General features: G+C 41.4%; 2 protein-coding genes across 2 annotated transcripts in view; one reads left to right on the plus strand and one right to left on the minus strand.

The window, feature by feature from the left end:
• Positions 1-32: 32 nt before the first annotated feature.
• On the minus strand, positions 33-21,208 carry rimkla (ribosomal modification protein rimK-like family member A). The gene is made up of 5 exons (XM_079674116.1): positions 20,452-21,208; positions 12,108-12,338; positions 9,518-9,604; positions 5,988-6,191; positions 33-4,431 (listed from the first exon to the last, which is right to left on the minus strand). The coding sequence occupies exons 1-5, from the start codon at positions 20,612-20,614 to the stop codon at positions 3,917-3,919; spliced, it is 1,200 nt and encodes a 399-aa protein (XP_079530242.1). The 5' UTR covers positions 20,615-21,208; the 3' UTR covers positions 33-3,916.
• A 205-nt stretch (positions 21,209-21,413) lies between these two features.
• Positions 21,414-24,883, plus strand: part of LOC307035106 (forkhead box protein J3-like) — a 52,957-nt gene continuing 49,487 nt past the window's right edge. Inside the window, exon 1 of the mRNA XM_079674109.1 lies at positions 21,414-21,540. The gene's annotated coding sequence lies outside the window, so the exon portion shown is untranslated. The remainder of the gene's footprint in view (positions 21,541-24,883) is intronic.

Genomic DNA, 24,883 nt, shown 5'->3' on the forward strand with positions numbered 1-24,883 from the left:
CCCTGTAGAAACAAAAAAGGAGTGAACAGTGGTTGGTTTTGAATGCTCATCTTTATTTGACTCTAAAAAAAGAGGGATATATATTTACATCCTTTTGCACATTTGTGAATAACATGACTTTTGGATCCGTTTTGTAACACTGTTAGAATGATACAGAACAGAATCATGGCAAGGGCATTTGCTTCAACAGTTTTTCTTGCAAAGTTTTTGCTCACCTCGTACCTAGCAGACCATTACCATTCATCAATTCACCATATGCTATGCAGATGTAATTGAAGACATTTAATGTCTATATATCAACAGAGCATAAACATTGCATGTTCCTTCTGCAAATCAAAGAATGTTGTAAACTTTTAGCAAACCTCAGGTTCGTTTTAAAACACATTGACATAAAATGAACCTGGTGATTGCTGAGAAATCCTACATATTATATACAATTCTGAAAAATTAATTCATTATCAAAACAAAGTATCACTTTTAAAATCATCTCACTACTAGTGTTACTAGTACTAAATTATACAACAAAATGTTTGTTTTTTGGCATTCAGATTCATTTTCATGTGTCGAGAGGCAGCAAAACATGGAAACACTTTGATTTCCGCATATTCCCTTTAATTTTTTTTTGCCAAATATACATTAGCAGCAGTTTGGAATGAAATAGTAACCTTGTGCTCTTTTGTGTTGTTGTACACAGTGACTAGTCCAAAGGTCCTTTCATGTTTGTTCCAGGCTGGCCAAGCACCACAGGGCAATACACTTTCCATCATTTCATGATTAACACGTTTTTCTTCCTTCCCTGTGTCACAACATGCCGTGCCCGTTTCTTTCAGTAGGTTCCATGCCGTGTATCATGGCCACTGGTCTACGAATACAAAGCAGAAGAAAGAAACCCACCTGAATTGGGATCTTGACCCGACTGATCCTCAAATCATTGCTCCCAGAGGAAGCCAGGCAATAAAAAGGCATTACAACAGTTGTTGGGGCACAGTCAAATGAACCTGAAGAGGCTGAATGTGCACTGTGTGGATATGGATGTGTAAACTACAGATTTAAACAAAAGGGCTTCAAGAGAGATACGCACATTCACTCTTTCTTATGGCTGGCTTGTTATGTCTTCAAAGGATATGTGATCTGACATTTTCACTGACATACAACATGTGGGATGACAAAGGCTTGAATGAAAAGACGAAGACTTGAAAAATATGGGACAACAATTGGAGATACTCATATAAGCTTTTATTTTAGGATGGGACTTGTTGATAATCAAGCCCACCGGCCCCTTGCATGTCAGGACAGTGGACATCAGCGGATTTCACAGTTTGTTTGTCAGATACTATAGATAGCGGACACCATCAGCACAGTAGTGTAAACGGTGTAATTCTCTCAGTGGAGCCACTGTGATCACTTGACAGCAGACTTAGAGTGAAAGCTGCCTTTCCTGTTGTCTGGTGGTTTTAGTTTTGGCACTCTCAAGCAGGCCCCTGTTAGAATCCAGGCAGTTAGTAAATTCGGCCCACAAAAGAGGAAAATATTATTAAGCTTCACAGCGGTTTCACTTTATTGAGACATTAGTGTACACAAACCACTTTCTCTTTAAAAAGACCATAAATTAGGAAGAAAACAAGGAACAATATAAAACAAGCAGGGAGAAAAGGTGAATGGTAACCATGGTATATACCACATATCTTATACTGTAGTTCACAACCTTTTATTTATTGTTGTTTGTGTATCTTTCTGTCTGCCTGTAGCTATGTGTAATGTTTTGCATGTCTCTAGCTCGAATGGATATGTCGTGCTTTTGGGGGTCAGGGGTGAGATCCAGGCTGCTTCCCTGAGATATGTTCAACAGGAAGGGTTATTATAAGTCTAAAAACATGGACGTCACTATGGAGAACAACTAATGTTTGTGCTTTTGTCCCATTTGTCCTAATGAATGGCATTTAGCCCATGCCCTACCTCTATTTTAGTAGTTCTTTCAGAAGGCCTACAGGAGGTAAATAAACAGAACACAAAAACCGTAAGCAATACGCTCTTGGCCGCTGAAATCCCTGGATTTTGTTTTTCCATTTCTTCTCCAAGAAAAATAAAAAGTAACATTCTATTCAAAGATGCGGCAAAAATATAATTCCCAAATGATTTGTACACTATGCCAACACATTCTAAAGGTTAGGATACTTCATTGTTATAAAAAAAAGAGGTGAAAACGTAAAAGAAAAAATCTACAACTCATACGACTGAGGAAACACATCTAATCAAATTCAAAAATGTTAGCACCAAATTTCATTTTAGACCTTTAAAGATGGCAGGTCTATACAAAGAAGTTTGTCAACAATAGCTTATGTAAATGTCAATGTTGGCAGTTATGTCAGCCGTTCCAGTTTCAGCAGCTGTAATATGCATCGAAGCTAAATCCCTATCTAAATATTTACAAAAAAAGCTGTAAAGCAATACAAAATAATACACACTTACAGCTCTTAGACATAAAGGAAGGAACACCTGGGTCAGGGGCCATTTGAAAACCACAAGCATCCCGGCTGATATGTTCTGTATGTTTGAATATCTATGTCATGCTATGGCAGTGAGGAGTCACTGTTCTGAGGTATATTCTGTTTACAGGTGTGGACGCAGCTTTCACACTCTGTCTCGTGTTTCCTAAATATGTCCGCTGAGCGAGAAAAAAAAAATACATCAGTTTATCGTAAAGTGCTAGACATTTTATATTTTTAAAAAGCAGCAAACTGCTGCTGCTGCTGCTGCTGCTGCTGGTAAGGCTTATCAAACAGGATTGGAATATAAAATAAAAAAATTGAGTCTTTGCACTCAATTCATTTTGATATTCCAGGTTTTGACTCAGACAGAAATGCTATTTGTTATTTCTACTACTTCACACCGGTCAGCACAGTTCTGCTTACATTAACATCCTGCTTCCTTCACAGTGAACAGAGGGTTGATAATATAACGCATGAACAAGGTAACCTCTTATTCAGTGTCAATGTAGCAACTTGGGCTACATTTTAATATTAGGGTTTAAAAATTGGCATTTAATGGATTTTAGTTGTAGAAAAGTTAAAATATTGTGTATACATTCTGTTGTAGTTGGATTTACAACATATGAAAGGTGTAGTGAATTTAACTCTCGTTATGAAAAGCAGTAAAATTGACATTTAATTTGCCTCGCTTCAGTTTCTGCCCCTCTAGTTCTGTGTCCTCGACAGGAGCACTACATGGCTACATCAGAACTGTCAGGGTAGTGTGCCCAGCATGAGGATGTATCGCTCTCCCAAGGAGCGAATGACTTAGAAAAAAAACACTTCATCTCGACTTCAATCCATCTAACCATACTACAGTCTCAGCAGGAAACCCCTCTTTTAAGACAACATACCATAGACTCTCCTTTAAATAATACGGTGTAGTAAGGAAACCATATGACAGGTGCATGCCTTTATTGGAATCCCACACCCACCCCAAGAAACACCACCTTCACCCTCAGTATTTTTGCTAAATTGAAACTAGTAAACGTATGCACTATATCCCACTCCCGCCACCATGTTGCAGTGTAAGCTAAGTTTGAAAATTGGGGTTTGCAGTTTTGGAGAGCGCGGAGTCAGGGGAGCAGCCTCAGATCTTTTTTTTTTTTAAGGGAGTTGGTAGGATAAGGCTCATGTTTTGGTGTTTGTATTCCTGTGGTTGTGTTTGAATGTGTTTTCACTGCTCATGTTTTGCATTAAACAACGTGTTTGAAGGGTTTTTGGATTGATATGTGTTTACAAAAGGAATGTCAGTTGCCATGCGTACAGGTGAGTGTGTGTGTGTGTGTGTGTGTGTGTGTGTGTGTGTGTGTGTGTGTGTGTGTGTATGCTCATTCTTCATATGCATTTGTCATGTTTGTGTGTGTGTGCATGAAGCTGCTTGGATCTTACTCAGTCAATAATTTGATTTCATTGGCGAGAAGAGTGTTGAAGTTGTAGGCTGGATCGGGGAGGTCGGGCAGGGGGGGGGCTGTGGACTGGCGGGGCGAGGACTGGGAGGGCTCCGCCAGCTCGGGGTCACTCTCGCTGGAGGTAGAACCCACGGACATGTTGCAGACTGCCTCGGGCAGCGAGCCCTCGCCCCCGGTGGGCACGGGGCACACCTCGGGCTCGCTGCTGGTCTCGCTGGTGTTCGACACCACGGACAGCAGGGACATTTTACGGGTGAGGCGGCTGGGGAGCAACGACAGGGCGTAGTCGGCGACGATGCCCGCCACGTCCATGCCGCAGGCCTGGTCGAAGGCAATGAAGCCAACGTTTGCGTTCGCTTCGCAGACCACAAAGGAGCCGTCGTTCATCTGCAGCAGGTCGATGCCGCACACGTCCATGCCGAGGATGTTGGACACTTCGATGGCCAGCTGCTTCCCCTGCTCGCTCAGTGGGCACATCATACCGACACCCCCTAACAGTCCAGACAGAGACATTGCGCTGGTTAATACCCACAACAACCAGGTTCATTCATTTCAACCTCCAGACTGTCACGAATCATCTACTATCAAACAAGAGCTATCATGCAGTGTTTGCGGAGGATTGAAGAAATATGTTCTAGGCCAGGAAAAGTAATGAAAGTGGTAAAAGCAAATATTGTTTTGTTTAATGAAACAAACTTTAAGAGTAATCTTTAGGGGATAACCTCCCACCTAATGTGACACTAAAGCAAATTAAATTGTGAAGAGCTACATAATGATGTTGCTGCAATGTTTATTGTTAGACTTGCATCCAGAAATGAGTCTATTATCAAATGCATTTGCACACACTGATCGTACAGTGGGTTCTGTTTCCCCTCATGCTTAAAACCCAGTGAAGACTGATAAGTGATGTAAACAGTCTTTAAACACAGAACTATTTATGCACTGTGCTTTTAGTTTGAAGTATTGATGTAGTATATGAAGTTAATATGGGCATAAAACACCTATAAGATATTGAAAAGGTTGCTGTTCCAACTGGAGTCAAAGTTCTGTTTGTTTACTTCACCATGGACATTTTGTAGTGTGTCCTTGAAAGGTCATGGAAAATATGTGACATTTTGTCCATGAAAATATGTGAGAACTCTGATACATATATAAATACAACACCAGTGAGTGCAATTGTCAACACGATCTGTTTCATAAACGAAGAACAACCTGCTTACTAGCGTCCTAAATATGTCACAGCCAATAAGCAGCCTACACCAGCAGCACTGCTCATACTCTGTCACGCAAAATCAGTCTCATCAGCTGGAATGCTGTCTCACTCGATGTCTGCAGGGCACATTCGGGACAAGCTTCTTGACTTGGCCACGATTCCAAAAACTGGTTTATATAGCAGATGGACTGTTATTCTCGATAAACAATTTCAAAAATGCTATGACCGTTAAATATTACCCGCATACACAGGAATGATAAGAGCAGCCATGACACCTTAAATGTGGCACACGGCTCTTTTTTAAATAATTAAAGCCTGTCTTTAACTTATAGCTGGACTTTTTTTAACACTGTATATTTCACATTTATATTTATTTAATATGCTATTCCTTGCACACTTATTGATAATAATATCCTACTTTAAAATGTGTTAGCTGTTATTTGGCCCTTAATAGTGTTTAGTTGACAGGTAGTCTACTGATGTTTGTCTTTCACAGTAGAAAGAGTATTTATTTTACTTTTTAATTCAGTTTTATTTTCTATTTTGAGATGCTTATATTCTATGTTGGTTTATTTGTTACTCTTTTTATTTATCAAATGATGTGCAATGCCTTGTTTTAATATGCTGCTGTGAAAAACATTTCCCAATTTGGGATCATAAAGGATATCTTCAAAATGTCAGAGTAAAAAAAACGCAATAAAAAAATGTTCCAGTGTGGCAGTGCTGGTAACTGTAATGAGGGGAAGGGACTCAGTAATGTAATTAGTGTGTGACAGTGCTCAATAGTTTAGTAATTCAGTGTGTCATCATTGGCTCTCGGAGGCGTTTGCGTACCCAGAGAGCAGTTGCTCTGCATGCGACCGTCCGTGGAGCAACGTAGCATCGAGCCGATGACACGGCCGCCCACCAGGACCACCCGGACGTCACGGCCATGCGACTCTTTGACATACTCCTGAAACAAGTAGGGGGTGTCGTGGCGGATCAAATGGCACAGGTCTGTCAGGTGGTGTTTGTCCCGGGCCAGGAACACAGCTTTGCCTAGGAAGAAACAAAGGATGAAGGAAGAAAAATCAATATGAGTTACTTTCAGGATAACAAAGATATTTGCATGCTTGCAGGGTTTGAGATGTGTGTTATAATCAGGGCTCGAGCTTAAGGAAGTCCCGTCGTCAAAAAAAATTGTGTCGGGGAGGATAAAAAAAAATTTTGGGACGAGAGTTAAAATAAAAATACCCTGCTAACTCTACTACAAACGGCGATTAAAATGAAACCGACTGCACGTTTTGTGTAGCACACAATCATTAAACCTCCTTGTCAACATAAACACACGCACAAAACATTTAGCAACCCGCGAAATACACACACACACACACACACACACACACACACACACACACACACACACACACACACACACACACACACACACACACACACACACACACACACACACACACACACACACACACACACACACACACACACACACACACACACACACACACACACACACACACACACACACACACACACACACACACACACACACACACACACACACACACCGCGAATTAGAGATGGGCGAGTCCTGATTCATCCGGATCCTTAACCCGGATCCTAGAAATGAGCTGGTCGTGACGAGTCTCCCCTGTCCATTAACCCGAGTCCTTTGAGTCCTACACCTGGTGTGACGTACAAATTAAAACTGTACATTGCGTCACTCGCTACTCTCTTTATAACATGTAAAATAACATTACAATGTACCCCAGGCCATCTGCCTACTCTTTAGCAAGTAGGATAGCTTCCAGAAGTGATCGTTTGGCTCAGGGGAGGGGACGCGGATCAGTGAAACTTCCTGCAGCTCCCGGCGGGAGCCGGCTCCCGCGGCTATATTATGCACGAGTCAACAGCAGACTCAGAGATTCGCAAATCCTGACTCGCTGTGCAAAACACAGCAGACTCGTGCGGACTCAGAGCCGTAACCATATAGCAGCAGATCCAGAGATCCAGCAGACTCGTCCTCATGCACGAGTCAACAGCAGACTCAGATTCGCAAAATCGCAAAATGACCCTTTTTTTTTGTGATCAACTTTTTTTATTAAAGCAAAAGACACTGTGTAGCGTGAAATGCAACACGTTTTCGGTTTTACCAATAGGATTTCTACTGTCTTGGTGATGCTGACTCATATGACTCAAATGACTCGTATGATCCGGATCTCTTCAGTGACTGACTCAGAAGACCCTGAGTCCATACAAGGATCCGGATTTGCCATCTCTACCGCGAATTCCTGGCCCGCAAATTCGCGGGTTTCTAGCTATGTACTGAGTGTGTGACGTGTATTTCGCGGGTTGAGCGATGTAAAATGACAATGGTATCCCATGGAGGAATTCTGAAATGTTTTACCGTTACATCACAAAAACGAACAGCAGAACCAGACCCTGGAGCGCCGGCCTCTTTATTTATTTACTCCTCTTCATCCCCTACTATGGGTAATAAGGCTGAGATGAGAACCCTCCATCGTATTTAGTCCTTAGCAATATGCTGCGCCTCTCCCTATGTATGGATGGGTACCGAGCCCCGGTATTAAACGGGCTCCGCCCGGGCCGGAGTTATTAATGACAGTGGTAACGTTAGCTCCGACGTTATCTGACTTTTTATCGGTACTGGAGACATTTAAAAAATATATGTCATATGTATTATTGCTACATAAACATTATATCGCAGTTTTAGTTTAACCAACTCCGTTTCTAATATGCAATAAGACTACAACATGCGTCTATGATGTATTTTCGAGCTTTCCAATCCAGACGAGATCTCTCTCTCCCGTCTGTGTGCGAGGGGGCGGGGCAGTTTGTGAAGGTTTTCTGACTGTGTTACAGACTGTCCTACTGGTTAGTGGTTACTCTGGGTTCTGTCTTCAGGACAGATTGTTGGATTTTTTTGTTAATTGGATGGGACTTGATTTGATTCAATATTAGAGTAATTTTCTCGTTTGTGTGTTTGTTTAAATATATTTGGCCTTTGTTCATGTAATTGACTGATTTACTCAAATAAGAAGGTTGATGAATTATCATCTAATGATTTGTATGATGTTTTATTTATGTTAAAGGTCACTTTGAATGATTTTAACTAATGATAATGTAGAAAAACTAATATTTTAAATTCGGGACGGTCCACATTAATTTCGGGACGGCTTAGATTGTATTTCGGGACGGTTCCGGGAGGATGGTGAAAAAAGTTAGTCGAGAGCCCTGGTTATAATGTCGTGAAAATAAGTTGCATTGTCTTCGATTCTGCTGACAATTAGAAGCATCTGCTGACTAAGTCTGTTGCCAGTTCCTGGGTTTTGTATAATGGATGGGACACTCCTCTTAGCGGCCACAGAATTGCTTCTCACATAGGATAGAGAATGCCTGTTTTAATTAGTACCACTTGGCCTCGTCTCCTTGTTGTCAAGCCCTCATCTGGCACTGGGGAAAATCTTGTGATTGCTGTGCGTTTGTACATTGTGTGCAGGTGACGATCCAAATAAGATGACAAAGCAATCCCTGGGTAACATCATGAAGATGTGAAGAAGGACATTGTCAAGCTAGCATGCTTAGAAAAACATGAGTCATGTTCAGGGCTCAGTGAGACACATGACTACTTTGTATCGATGGTACCAAAACATGCCGAGATGCCCACAAATGCATACACTAGATTTTGAAACACTTTCAAAATAATTGACCAGCAAGAATATTTAAATTTGGCATCTAGCGTTGACCCTTTACAAACAAGGGTTGTTAAGATTTTAAACAACCCTTCAAATATTTTTAACAGGCCTTGTATTTGCTCAAGAGAAGGAGTTGGACTTCGGCCAATGACAAAGGTTAATAACTGAGGGGAGGAAAGCAACCCTTGAGAGGAGGACCCCCATAAAAAGGTTCAAGTTAGTTGTTGACCAACGGCTGCATTCCCCGTCAATGCCTTGTGCCGGCAGCCTGGGCTATCCATGGTGCATTGTTATTCCTTGGCACGCTAGCCAAGTGTCAATCATTTGAATAGGGAAAGGCTAATGGGTCAGCAGACACTGGGGCTCATCTCCAACATTATTGGGAAAGCTAGAATGTAAGTTCATTCAAAATGAGAAAACTCAGCCAATTTAGCAGGAACAGAGATGATTAGCCCAGCGGCCATGATGCAAGCATTACAACTACATGCTTTGTTTGGGTTGTTGCAGCACCACAGTCCACAATCATTTAAAAGTCTGACAATGAATTTCATGTCAGAGTGGACTGAGCTGCCAGTAGCTGCGTACTGATTTTTGGGGCTGAGGTGTGTTGAACAGAGCTGGTGACAGGGAGAAACAGACTGACGCTCTTACCTCTGTGGCCCCGTGCATTCTTCACCACCACGGGGTAGCCGAGTGGCTCTGCCTCGTCAATCATCTTTCGGAAGTTGTCATGCCCTCCTGGTAAATGCCCATGCACACAAACACAGAAACATGAAGCCAATCAGAAGGGTGAAATATATATAAAAAAAGCTCTTGTTTTGATAGCATGGTTCACACATTACCGCCATCTGAACAGGGTGGGGGGAGGGAATGTAGCCTGTCGCTATGGCAACAGAAGTGACTCAATAAAGCAAGGCTGTAGGAGTGCTGTCCTGAGCTTATACTTATTTTGCTGCTTGATTCATGAGATTGGAGCAAAGCGGTCACAGAGGGATGCATTAATGTGAAACAGCTGACCATATCTCACGGTGACCGAGAGAGGCAGCTTGCAGCAGCAGATGTGATCCAGAAGTGATTGAAAAATGTGTACGAATCCATTTCCACTCCTCTCCCTCTCTCGATCATTGTTTGCCTGTCTGTTCTTATCTGGCATTCGGTCAACGGAACAGATGTGAACTGCTCTGACACACGGCTGTTTCCCCATGCGCTGATTCACATGTGTTTTCAGTGAGCGGGAGAAACAGCAGAGGAAACAGAGGGAGTGGATAGCAAATGTGGGAACAGCCACGTCATTGGTTGCAGAGGTAGCAGGAGGGAGGCGATGGCATGTTTTATTTTTGAAAAACCGTGGGGTGGGGCGATTAGAAGGGGGGTAACATAGGCTTTCCAGCCGCTCTGCATGCATCGCCTGGCCCACTGTGCAGAGACGAATGGAATGTAGGCCAAACACCCCCTCCTCTTTCTTTCTGTTTCTGACTGTATCCTTCTCTGTTTGCTCTCACAAACACCACAGCACTGGGGATTTTTGGAAAGTAGAAACTACAACAAATGAAAACAGCAGTCTGGCTTATGTTGCCTCCCTTAATGTCTTTAGGTTGTGTCAGAGAAACTGTGAAAATGATCAGTGTTGTTTAATGGCTATAGTGGTTTGACCAGATATGTAAATGTAATCTTCTCTCTGTTGTTTGAGTCATTGCAGCAGAATAATGAGCTACTGATGGTTTATTAATCCTTTTATACAGACTAAAGCCTGTGATGCAACTAATGTGATTGAAATGTCAGAAAAACAACATACGTGACACAGCAGTGCTGCTGTTTATGCTCATATCTATTTCATTAAGGACGATGCCGTTATGTTACCTTACAACTTGTTTATCGGTACTAACAGAGAATATCTATTGGTATATTATAACAACAACTAGTGATACATTTCATAATGAATTCATCTGCAGAATATTCAACACTTTATGTACTCTGCTAAGGCAATAGCAGTCTGCATTCTAAAGCACTGAACACCAAGGGCCCTACATCAGGTGAAATGCAGTGTGGACTCTTGGAAGTGGAAGCATTAATAAAGCTAGATGCGTCCACATTCATTAACTGACTGCAGTGATGCTGTCCACAGGGACGTGGCTTGGAAGGTAGCCGCATCAAGTCCAAATACAGAGTGTGGACTGGAAGCTGAAGAGGTGACAGGTTAACCCCCGGGCCTTCCTGATGTGCCCTAGAGCAAGGCACCAAACCTATCCTGCTAAGACCCATCATCCTGACTATCACTTCAAATTGATGCCTTGCCTGTTTGTGTGTCTTTGTTAATTAGGTAAAATTAATTTTAAAAGATGAATTTCCCAAAGGATGCGTATAGAGTACATTCTTATTTGTATTACTGCCTCAGATATTTCAGTCACTGCTCATACAATGACCCTTCTTCTCTGGTGACCTATAACAACACATGTGAATGCTGTGAATGGAGATCTGATTGCTCAGGACACATCCAGAGGTGGTCTGCGCCACCTGTGGACTTTTTGTTGTTGTTGTGGGTGCAGTAATGCATCATGGGCCACATTAAAGAACTGTCTAATCAACCAATATCCTCTGCTTAATGCAGAGTAAGTGATCAGTCACTGGCTTTGACCAATAAGGTCTTTGCTATGGATAGCTTGGTGTATTCAAGCAGTTTCTGTATTAAACATTAGTATTTTGAACGTTCTCATGTCACAGAAACCACCAAGAGTGAGTGTTGTGTTTGGATGTTGTTATCATACTGCCAGTGTTTTTGTTCCGGTGCTCTGCACAGATCTGAGGACCGACCACCTGCTCTTATCCTCGGCTCTCTGGAGCTTTGTGCGTCTCGGTTACCGCTGTTGGGTGGAGAACAGCGCACCAATAGGCAGACAAAGACTGTTGTGGCGCTTTTAAATTAGTCATTGCAGGTTTTTGCATTGTCAATGCATGTCATTTAGGTGAGTGTGAGAACTGAAATGTATACACACAGAAAACTAATAACAAAACGTTTTTTCATTGAAAAATGTGTTTTGTTGATATATGAAAACAAAAATGATGCCACTCAAGATACTTTCCAATACCAGCTGTAAACTGATTTACTTAGAGATGACCACTCGTGTTTGGATCAACGAAGACGCATGTCAATGCCAGGTCTGAACAGAGACTTGGTTACAACAGCACAGTGCTACCACAACACACCAACACTGTGAAAAAAAGATGACAACTATTGATTTACCGTAAGAGAAGGTGTCAGGAAGAGGCACTCCGTGGCCGGCTAGCTCCTGAAAGGTCCAGAACTTGTTGACACAGTTAAGTATAGCCTGGGGACGGTTGATCAGCCGACAGCCCATCTTCTCCAGGTGGCGCAGCACAGTAATGTCACTATCTGACTGCACCCAGGGCGTGGGCACCCGCACCACCACCACCTGTGGATAAGATGTCACTAGTTCCTGCTCCACTCGCAGACCTAGAGGCAGGAGGGGTAGAAGAAAGATTACTATAGTGAAACAAAAATTCAAATGTGTGGAGCTCCAAATAACAAAACAACTTTAGATCCTGATAAATATAGTGAGTTCTTCAGAGTAGTTTCCTCTGAGGATATGAATAGCACTTAGATTACAAGTTTCCATGCTGAATGACAAAGATCAAGAAGATGGATTTTTGGTTGAAAAGAATAAGCATAACACCTTAAAACACTGACAAGAAGTACAAAGCAGACACTATCTTTTAAAACGTTTTTTTCTGACCAACCAAAACAAATTTTTAGAGCACTAAAAAGAGCAATACAATTCCAAGCCACTAATAAAGAAACTTTCTCACATCAATACTGTTTCTTGCACTCAAGGACCCACAGCCACGTTAAAAAGCAACATGTCATAGTTTATAGCTTCCATTATATCCTTAAGGTCATGTTTACAGGAGCTGGAAACATTGTGAAATGGGTTGCTGGGATTTAGAAAACATCAACTCCTGCTGGAAAAGTGAACTCATCTCCTTATGGAGACTATTTGTGGACTATGCTCCAATCCTCCTCCCACAGAACACACAGATCTGACTGAGAGTTGGCAGAGTTATAGAGACTAGAAAGAGGCATCCAGTTCCAAGGATGATTGTGTTAAATTATGACTTACAAAACATTGCCAGCTGATACAATTATTTGCATGCTGCAGGCAAAGTCGACTTACAGCGCTGCCAGCTCCACTACCTTTTTGGCCAATGTTCTTTGACTGAAAAAGAGATATCCTTGTTTCTGTACTGGCACTGTTGACTGTTTGTCTAAATGTAGGGCAGTGGGTTAGAGAGAGATGCTTTGAACCCCAAGGGTCTTGATGTTAATCACACAGCAAAACACATCAGGGTGGTAACCTGATATGTTACGGTAATCTTGTTTTGTATCCTGTCACAATGCAACATCATTGTCTTTTGGTGACTATTATCTAAAATAATGGTGTTTGGTTTCATTGAAAGTTAAAATAACATTGGTTTTCAATGTCTCAGCCTGTGGCCACTTTATTATGCAAATGTGAGCAAAGTGAATACAACAGGCTAACAGAGCACATCTGAATAGGTCACTGATCAGCCATTTCAATTCAGCACAGCATGTACAAGCCATTGAAAACAGAGGAGACTTGAAAAAGAAGCCTGTATGGTAGAATGGCAGTATAAACGTGACATACACTAACTCTACTACAAGGCCAAAAGATCAGCTACATTTCAACATTTACTAGCATTGCCCAGTCTGTATCAACAGCCATCTTAATCTGCAGATCAGAACAAGATTCAAGCTGAATATTGGCTTGATAATTGCCTAACACAGATGGCAAACTCACCAGCCATTGCCATAGCTATAGATTGGCAGCATTTCCCTTGTGAATGGTGTTACTCTTTCCACCATGGATGAGAAAAGGAAACAGAGACAGACTGTGAGATTTCTTTAGCAGGCAACGCGACCCATCAGCTCATCGGGAAGAACTGGGTTGGGTGACAACGAAACTTGTGTGTTTGTGAGGATATGCACGTATTTTAGAGTGTATTGTACAGGGGACGGGAGGAGACGCACTTGTCACTTGCACAGCACTTCACCTCTTCTGTGACCTGATTTTCAGTCATTTTAGAATTTGCAAGCTAACAATAGCGACAGCGCCTCTGGCTGAGATCATCACAGGTCACCAGAAGCTCGGCGGTTGATTAGTCATAAGAACAGACAGCTAGATGTGTCGGCAGATGCACTTTACATCATGCCAACATAACATGTATACACTTTGGGTGTGGCCAACGTTCGCTTTTTAGCTCTTTCTGTGCAGAGACAGGTAGAGGAGGGAACAAAAGAGAGGCAGGATAGGTCAGGGATGTCTTCCAGACTCACCACAGAGGAAGGAAGGGAAGGGAGGGGCAAATGGGCGAATGAAAAAATAAGTAGGGAGCCATGAAAAGACTGCCAACCCTCCCTTTTTACTCCTCCTCTTCCTTCTCACAATCTCAGTACAGAAGCAGGAGAATTGACGGTCTCTGCAGCCACACTGCTCTGATTGTGCAGTCACTGAGAGCACTGAGAATGGTATTACAGTGGGAAGTGTCAGGGGATTTGGTCTCATGCTTTTTGACAGACAGTATTCACTGTTCATGGTGCTCGTCTCCATCTCCAGGGGAACCAAACAGAGCAATGAGGCAGCCAGATGAATCAGTCCTATTCATTTGAGCAAGTGTTCGTGTGCACTGTACGTCATGTGACCAGTGCGAAAACATTCAGACCCCCTCCTGAACATTTTGCTCTATAACAAAAGCAACATGGGCTTTTTAGTGTCTACACTTGGTGTGGGTGTGACCGTTTGTAGTTGCAATGTTTTTTCTTCACTTCTACAACAGACAATAATAATGTTCAATGGACTGTATGTGTGAATTCCATTTTAAATATGCCAGACAAAGCAAACGAGCACTAGCATTCTATGCATACCGTTGCAACGTCACAAAGCAGGCAATGCCGACAAACGCTGTGCCAATGTTTGACTGGTGCCCTGAATGCAATCTGTGTCTGGGGATACTGTCTAAATTAGCCTGATGGGGCAGCAGGTTCAGGTTCACCCATGGTTTTTCTGCTTTGATAGGCTTTTGCGAATAATGCCTTTAATGGTCAATTTGCACTAACCTGATCAGGCAAAAACATGTACTGCAGTCCTACTCTGAGCCCAAGCTAAAAGATCTTTTGATAATCAAACACAGAGGCCCTGTTATCCTGGACATCATCTGTTAGTTAGCCTGTGTACTGTTTGGCCGATAGTTAGCATACTTTAATTTAGCATTCACAGTACCTCAACTATCATTAGACAAAAAACTAAAATATCTGTCAGAATAGCATACAAACAGAGATCAACAAAACACATTAAACTGCCACTGAAGCATTTTCTCATTAAATAACATTGACTGTAATGTAAATGATCTTTTATTCTTCTGGTTTGGCCATATGATGGAAACACAATTATAATGTGTACTGATAAAAGCTCCGAATGCATGTTTTTGAAGATTTCCAGCTTTCTTTGATATCACACCTTACAGCATTATGCACTTCAATTCGGACCACATGCATAATTGCCTGAATCAATATTGCAAGTAACTCGACTCTAGCATATTTGTATATCGTAAAATATTCCTCTATAAGCATAAAATAGAGTAAATTGCTACCTACGCTTAATGCAAATAATGTTTGCTATGTGCAGGGTTCATACACTTTTTCACCAATGATTTTCAATGACTTTTCCATGCCCTTTACCTAATTTTCCATGACCAAAAACATTACTCTTTCTCAGCGGTACCACTGAAAATTGTTTATTTTAACATGGAACAGGAACATAAGGTCTGCAAATGAAACATGTTGTGCCTATCAAAAACAAATCAAATAGTAGGCTTACTAGCTTCTACAGGCCAAAGCAACTAAAATCTCTCACCAGCAAAATACCTCGTCAGTTAAATGCAATTTTACGTTTCATTACTATACGATACAGTATTTATTATCATTATACTATTACTATTTCGGCGATTAGATAAAAATATAAATTATATTTGATGCAACTTTAGTTACATTTCCATGACTTTTCCAAAACTTTGGGAAAAATATTGTTTTCCATAACTTTGCCAGGGCCTGGAATTAGCATTTTGAATTTCCATGACTTTTCCAGGTTTTTTTAATGACCGTAAGAACCCTGTATGTGGAATGGAGTAAGTGCTTGGGTGAGGTGACTGAGTGAGTCCGTACACTCTCGCCAAGCCTTACCTAATGGCTATTTTTGTATTGTTGCCATAATCATGTGTAGGAAATATTTTGAATCCCCTAGCCACAGCAACTGGTTTGAAAAAAAAACATTAAACAAGGCCATTTGAACTGATGTGTTTTCCAAATGATGCTTGACTGCCAGAGTGACTAGTATACATAGGAAATCTTTTTGGCATGATGCCTGCTGTCAGATAGTGGGGTGCCATTTAGGCCATTTGCATGCAGAAGATCCTGATTCTTCAATTATTAACTGTGTGTTTGTGATAACCTTCAGCTTATTTTCACCACATTTTGCAACATCATTTCGCATCAGAAAGTGTGAAGTTAGACGTTTTTAAGAGTCCATATGCAGACACTGCTATCTTTGGCTACTGCAACTATGCAAATTACAAAGGCAAGTATGATTAGTATGACCATATATAAAAAGTAAGGCTTGACATTCACAAATTCACAACAGTTATTAGTGATGGATCCTTTTAGTAGGTTTGTGTTGTTCATCTGCCAATAATGACCGATTTATGGATTAGATTTGTGTTGTGCAACGTTCTTTGGTTTCTACATGCTCTCTTGTTTAGTCATACATCTCTGTGACATTCTAGAATAATATAAAAACAACCACAGTAGTTGCTTCAGTTGCCTACAGTTACAACAAAAATGTTGTTGATGAGCAGCTGCTCTGACTGGTTTTCAGATCAGTGAGTGCATGGCGACAAGAGTCTGGAGCAGCAGCTTGGGACGTTAACTGGACTCTCTGGCACAAGAACGATTTGAATGCAAATCTAACTTCACTAACAGCTAATGAAGACAGTCAATATGTTCAGGGTTTACCAATCATTCTTGTCCTCACTTGAATTATGACCTAACTTCATATATCATTTCTTTCTTCCTATATAGAGAAGAAATCAAGTACTGTGAGAACCAAATGAGACCCCCCTGGCTATATGACGAAGCACCCAGGCCACAGGCCCTTTAATCCTCTGGATTATCGGAATAGTATTTTCAGGAAGAACAATAACATTAAACAAAAAAAGTCCAGTGCTTGCCAGTCAGTGTTGCCGTTACTAGAATGTGAGCTCCCTTTATATATTCCTCTTTCTATCTAGAGGAAAAAGCAGGTACTGTGAGCCTCTTCGGCGATACCAATAAAATGCAAATATTGTGGTCTGTACGTCAGAACCTGCAAATGAGATACTGCTTGCCTTTTCATGAGCAAGCTCTTTTTCTCTGGGGGTGTGACATGAGCAAAGGACATGCCCAATTATTATCTCTTATTATAATAAAAATGTATTTGTAAGGTAAACATTTGTATAATATAACTTTGAATTTTAAGTGGGTTCAGGTTATTACTATGATAAAGGCCTATCAAACCTCCCTCATTTATGCCATGAACTCAGTTTTTTAACCACCTGTAAAATAACGCACAACAGCTTGTGAATGTAAATCAAGTAAACAGCCATACTGCTGATCATCATAAAGTTCATTTCTCATCAAAGGGGATCTGTGCTACATAAACAAGTAATAACCAAACAAGTATTGACATTAGAGCTACAGTTTCTCAACTGCAATGTAATATTGCTGATACACACTCACATGTCTGGAGGTAAATTAAGATTCGGAATCTTCCTTAGTGCTCCACCTTCTAATGTACTGACACAGGAGCGTTGCATTTATCATCTTCTGGGTATAAGTGTGACCACTGGCATGTGCAGAGATCACAAAGCATTGCGACAGGCGTTCATATCCAGTCTCTGTTTAAACACCCCTCAGTGCAAATCATGGGATGTGAAATGCCACTAGCTAACTGTGTGTGTGTGTGTGTGTGTGTGTGTGTGTGTGTGTGTGTGTGTGTGTGTGTGTGTGTGTGTGTGTGTGTGCACTCATCTCTCCCCCATAGGGACACATTGAACCCATTAACTTCAGTGTGAAACCTGGAACTCATCCTGATTTGAGAATGCAGAGCCATTTGAAATAGCAAGCAGTAAGGGTTTTAGCCTATCAGTTTTAGGATTGCATTCTGCCCCTATCATATCCTTAAGCAAATACTCATGTGCAACACCTCAGCTTTAGTTGGTTGAGGTTGTCTAAAGGCATCTTTGAACCAGTTATGGTAGTATATCATTCTTAAGCTTGAAATGCCCTGTATTGATACATATTTCTTGAGTCAAATGTATAGTTTTATTCAAATATAAATGCACTAAAGACAAAGAACCGTGTTGGTAAATAACTATTACCACTTAAAGAGTTTGTGATTTACCTTAAGTACTTTTTCCAATCACAATCACTTATGTCTCTAGTGTAGAAACGTTGTAAACAATCACTAATCTTATACTGTATGTATGTGAATCCACATTGAGATGTAAAAACCTGGGAGAATATGCATTTAACAAAGGTTGCCATCTTTATCTAGATTAAGACGTTGCAGTTAGTTGGCCAATTCCTGTTTGGATTTTGCCCTCCAACTCTAACGTTGCTGTATTGTAGATGTAGAGTTGGTAATACAAAAAGCTGAATGTAATGCTAGATGTTCAGGGCAAGTATGCACATGAGCCCAGCCAGTCTGCAGTCTACGGCTCCCTGTGATGCAGGCCTACAGCGTGTCTAATCTGCCTACTGGCTGGTAATCTGTGGTGTCAAGCCAAGGCTCAGAAGATGCATGCAGACTAGGGTCCAGCATGGATTACAGACCCTGCTAAATGCCCTTCTAGACTTGCATGCTAAGCTAAAGATCTAGACAGCCCGCTTCCTATCTGTCTGTGTTGGCTAATATTGTCTAATTTCAGTATATTTCCAAGAAAATGTTTTGCATTTTTGATCACAGAGTAGCTTCGTCTTAAAATAAGATTATCTAGCCATGGTAGCAATAACTGCATTGAATTATCATTTGGTAGTTATGAATGACACAAATAGCACCTCTAGGATTTGTTTATGTTCATAAATAGTCCTTTGGCCTTATGTGACAGACAAGCAGTTTGTTAAAACACCTTAAATAGTCCATTGTTGGCATTTCAGTTAAACCCATGTTGAGTTCAAAGCTCTGCCATGACTGGTCTGTACAGCTGACCTGATGTAACAGTCTGTGAGGGACGTGCTGCTCAATCTCACCCCTATCCATCCCACATGCTCTCCCAACTATTCAGCCTCTGCCAGTGGCAGCCTACACCGTTTATGTGTTAATTGCGACCTGCACGCCTCTCATCTGGTGACACCGGCCCCACTTCACACCTTCCTGATAAATTCAATGTGTGTCTGTTTGTTGAGAGTTCCTACTGTTACCACCACATTATCAAGCCCCCCTGAGTCCATACTGGGAAACATTGTCATCTCATAATAAGCAGAACACACATTATGTCTTCTGGACATAGCAATGCCAAAATAACAACACAAATTACATCATGATGTTAGTAGTAGCATAGATAAAGTAAAACAAAAACAGAAAATATGAAAGAGTGAGCTGAAGTTAATGTGTCTTTATACACAAGTGTGCTTTCTGTGGATCTGTCATAGTATTCCTACTAGGCCTTATACTCTAGCATTCATACAGTGTTGTGTTGTATTCAGTCCTGTGTTGTTGATTGTTAGTCTACATCTCGTTGCTACAAATAACAATACAAATCAGATCAAAACAAGTAAGTAATCAATAAATAGCAATAAACAGGTGCAGATTATGGCTCTACAGATGCAATATGTGCTTACTTGTTTCATTTGTTTATTCTGAATACGTTTTAGGGGGGCTTTTGTTTCATATAAGAATACATTCTAAAATAGCCTTTTTGGTTCTGGTTACATCTGGTGTAGTATTATTCATAACCTTTAATCAATGAAGAGAACATTAAAGTAATCACCAGACTGGTCTACTGGCGGCCTTTTCTCTAACGTTATGTGAAACATGTGTGGCTTCTTCGGCCTGGCGCCAGGTGACCATATGAAAACCCCACTTTAACACGTAAAATACTCATCGTATTGTTTCAGCTACTATGCTTCTGTAATATGAATATCCCCAGTGCGTTGATGCTTAAGTAAATAATCGACGGCATTGTTGGGATGTACCGTATTCAGCGAAATGAAATCAAGCATCATCGCTCCCCTCTGGAGGCAGTCTAGCTGGAAAGTGGGTTAGGCGGTCACGTCTGTGGTTACCATCCGCTTCCTTGCTAGCAGGCAGACCGGGCTAGCCCTCTCCCCGCCTCACAGCAGCGAGCTACCCAAACAATACCCGCATGCCACTGACTTTGTGTACATCTGAATTAATTACACTGCACCACTCAGTTTACGAAAACACATCCACTGCTTTGAGTAAGTGTGAGATACTTGCCTAATTGTCCATCGCTGATCGTTAGCACGATTTGATCCATGAGCAGCGAGCGGAATTCAACATCCTCGTCGGAGCAGCGCTCCTTCAGCGCCCGGAGGATCTGGACCTGCGGGTACTCCTGGCTGATCCGCCGGTCGGTCACGAACCAAATCCGAGAGCACATTTTGGATGGGTGGATTCAAAAAAGTTAAAAAAATCCGGCGGACAACACACAGTTATAGCAGGTGTGTGGCGGCAGAGAGTGACTCGGGGGTCTGGCGGCAGAGCTGCTCACACAATGGAGAGGCTAGCAGCACGAGCAGGTTGCTATGTCGCTAAAAACAGTTCCCCGGCTCAACCGTCGCGCGGACCGATGAATAACAGTCGTTATCACCTTTGTTTCCCCTCATCTGCAGGCGTTAGGTCTTCCCGGGGTGCAGTTAGTGGGCTCCAGAGCGCGAAAAATTCGACACGAGCGAACCGAGAAAAACGGTGTGTTCACCCGCTGAAACGTGTCTCTAACCGATATCCAGCTCGCGGCACGATCTGCCCGCCGGGGCGAACAAAGCACAGGCTGTGCCGCTGTGTGTCGTCCCTCCCCGACTCAGTGCCACCGGTGAAGGTTTCCCGCGATCGCAGCGGCAGTGTGGCGTCGCAAACCGCTCGGTCTTGTGTTTATCACAATAAGCTAACCCTCAGCGTCACCCCCTTCTCCTCCGTTGGCTGCTGTCCACGAGTTTTTGGTGCTGAAAAGTGCACGAGCTTCGTTTACAACTCCATTTCTCCGCGTGCCCGTGCACAATAAACGGGGCTTGCCCCAAAATAAAAGTTTTGGAGGGGCATGGACCAATCACAACTGGGGAACTCACTCGTCGTCCAAACAGCACGCGGGAGATGTGGGTGGGTCGTGCACATCCTGACCAATGAGAGCGTTTCTGCACGGAGCGTGAAGAGGGCGCGGACTGCTGCGCGAATCAGTGCGTGCGTGGAGTCTGCAGTGAGCACGAGACCGCGCACATCCCGAACCGGTTCAGACCAGACGGTGCGAGGAGGTTTGGCGAAAACCCGACAGCGCTGTCTCCATGCCGAAGTGGCAGGAAATTAAACAAGGTCATCACAAACTAAAGACACTATCCATCTTCCTTTTTTCTTTCTTCTGCTCTGCACTGATGTCTGAGAGGCGTGTATTCTACCAATGACTTGTATTTCCGCAGAGGCTACGGGTTTAGCACTGCCATCCAGGGAACACTGTGTCTGCGGAGGAGAGGGAAAACACTCCCATGTGATATTGGTGCGAAATGTTTGCGAGTGACCCACTTCCTCTCTCTGTCCCTGCGCCAGCATTGTGGGTGGGGGTTAACCATGGATGTGGAGGCTTATCTCATTCCAATCTAAACACACATATTACACATACACCTTTTTTCCGATTCCGATGTCCGAAACATTTCGCTCTTTAAACTCTGGAGTCACGTTTTTAAGTTTATTGCTGTGTTAAAGTACTCCAGTGATAGTTTGATGTGTTTAGCCTACAGAGTGTTGTGTGCCCAGTTTGCAAACAGAAACTGCTAATTAATCATTTGGCATACTTTCAGTGGTGCTTAGTTAAAATGTAGCTAAAGTTAATGTATAAGCTAAATGCACACAGGTTGCTCGGTTTGCTAACTTACTCCATTGTGTTATTATATTTCCTGTTTATATCCCCCAAACCATTATGTGAATTGTAGTTCTCAAACCTTAACTTCATTATCCCCCAGATACAACTAAAATGTCCCATCCAAATGGTTCAAATAGCATAACACTGGCACTCTTCTAGAAGGATCTTTTCAAGTGATGACTGCTCTGCGGAAAACTAGTATCCAGACAAAATATTCAAAAATATACAGTGGCTTTAGGGGGCGCATGAAGATAAACCTGATAAATAATAAAATATCAAACCCCATGTGTGCATAATAAACAGCAAGTTTGTTATGCAACATTTTCATTAAAATAAATATATATTTTTTCAGTAGCCTATAGTCAATATTGACATGACAATACCCTAATTAGAATACACAGGTCCAAAACCGACAGAGCCAGTCTCCCATAATTCCAAAAGGCCAAAGCACCACATTTTAAACCTCCCTCTTAAAGGTCTGCTTCAAGACCAACCTCTCCTCTTATTGTCATGTTGAAATCTTTAACATTTTGCATTTTGTTTCCATATGAACAGATGCTACCATTTAGCAGCCTACAAGCAAAATACATGACTCTGGCATGACTGTTAAAGTTGAGATGAAGTGTGAAAAGCAATAAGTTACATCATCACTGTCACATTTTCTCATCATGAGGTGAAAATACATTTCCTCTTAATTAGCTGTGAGGTCACATATGGTTGCATTTTCGAAGACGAGACATGAAAGATGGTTAAATCATTTAACATCACATTTTTATTTTATTAATACTAGGTAAAACTCAGAGAAGGGTTTACCCCCCCCCCCCCCCCCCAAAAAAAAAAACCTACGCTAAGGCGATATTGTCTTAGCTTAGAGAGACCTCATGTGGTGGATTCACAGATTACAACCCATGGCCCAAAAGAAGCTCCAAGATGAGTTTTTATTTATTTTTTATTGTGTTTGTCCTTAAAAGAAAAAAGTAATGCAATATACATGTGGAGAAAAACCATAACATTATCAACTTAGAAATGTTGAACATCATGTTGCGTCCTTTGTGTGGTTGTTACGCATGTTGTTTTGAGCAGTCTTCTTGTTTACAGTCTTTCAATTTTATTCAGCCATAATAAAATATCTAGGAAGAAAAATGCCAGCACCAGGTGTTGCTGCTTTGCAAATCATCTCATTTTATGACAAATGTTTCCAAATTTGAATACCTCCACCATCCAGAAGAGTGCAGCACTGAGTTGTGTAGCTGGATCCATATGATCCACAGACAAACAGACAGACATCATTTGTGTGACTAATGTAGTGGTGTTACAAGTTTGGAACATCAATTATATTACCAGAATACTTTTCATAAGTTTACTTTGAGATGTTTTGACAGATGAACTGCATTGAAAAATAAGCAAAACAAATGTTTCCAAATATAATCCTTGGATACAAACCAGGGCCAGACGTTGCAGACATAGACACCAAAAACACAACATATTTTAAGCATGACTAACTTTCACTCCTGCAACTTAAAAAGCTCAAAGTAAAATTTGGCAAAAACATGTTCTGATGTTACTATTTTGTAACATTGGGGGCAACATTTGGGGTAAACAGTAATACTAATCTTAAAATGTATTTCGAGAGTTTAATGTTTAAATTATTACAAATCCAGTACATTTGAATCTAAATGCCATAATAATCTTGGCTGCACTAAATGGAAATCTAGTTTCCGATACAATGCCAAATAAATATGGTTGTCAATACTCTTTACTCAATATTAGCAGAATAACATTTTCTGAATCATATTAGATATATTTAAGGAATAGCATTAGGAAAAACAACATGGCCTTTATCTTACGTTGCCTTATTTGATCTAGTTCTGGTCACTTTGTTCTCCTGCCACCTATTTTCTACTTAACTTTTCTGTCTCTCTGAGCTTCACTCATTTAACCCTGGTTGTTTTTTCCCATAGGCCATAAGCTGGCTAGCTTCCTGGCTGAGGTGACACGACTGAATGGGTTATGGCTAACACAACAGACGCAAGACAGAGCCTGCTACTTTTAGTGTGTGCCTATAGATGACGATATTTCCCCAGTAATAGATATTTTTCTCCAATATTTTTCAGGTACAGTCAGAATGAGAGACTGAGGGAAAATAACACAAAGTTGAAGATATTTTCAAACTCTAACAGATTGGGGCTTTCAAAAAGCATTGTCAAGGTAAGAGCCCACAAACAAACACATAGACAATTTATTATTACATATACTTCAACAATAACTCCTATATATGCACTTGACCATGAGTGATGGTTTCCCAACCTTTTGTGATGTCACAAAATCCTGGGTTTTAAAGTAAGAGTTTAAGTGAAGCAGAGACATAAGCCCCCTTCAACAGATACATGTGAAAAAATCCTTCTAGTGGCAACATACGAAAACACATCTTTCTGCACATTGAAGGTCAAACATCCTTGCTTGTTCCACCCTCATGTCTAACATGCTGATACATATCACTAGAGCTACATCCACTTAACTCACATAGTTAACAACTTATAGCCTAACAAAAACATAAAGGCTGTCTGTAAGGACATCATGAAGAGCTGTAACAGACAAAGCTGTTGTTCACAAGCAAACTGCATCAGCTCCTGCTTATAAAGGATACCTTTGTTTGCTGAACTTTTGAATTCCTCAGAAATAAGTAGTACATGTTCAACTTTAATAAAGTAAATACCATAAGATTCAGTTGGTCAATAATACAGCAACAGTATGGATCCATACATTGAAAAACACATCCTGAGAAGTGTGATTTGACTT

This window comes from Notothenia rossii (assembly GCF_949606895.1).
Source record: "Notothenia rossii genome assembly, chromosome: 4".
Classification (NCBI taxonomy): Eukaryota; Metazoa; Chordata; class Actinopteri; order Perciformes; family Nototheniidae; genus Notothenia; species Notothenia rossii.

Excerpts from the sequence above, each read along its gene's own strand:
- rimkla (XM_079674116.1), bottom strand. The coding sequence starts at position 20,614 with ATGTGCTCTCGGATTTGGTTCGTGACCGACCGGCGGATCAGCCAGGAG. Across the intron at positions 9,605-12,107 it reads TCCTGACACCTTCTCTTACG|GAGGGCATGACAACTTCCGA; the intron begins GTAAATCAATAG and ends GGCATTTACCAG. Across the intron at positions 4,432-5,987 it reads GCAGAGCAACTGCTCTCTGG|GGGGTGTCGGTATGATGTGC; the intron begins GTACGCAAACGC and ends CTGGACTGTTAG.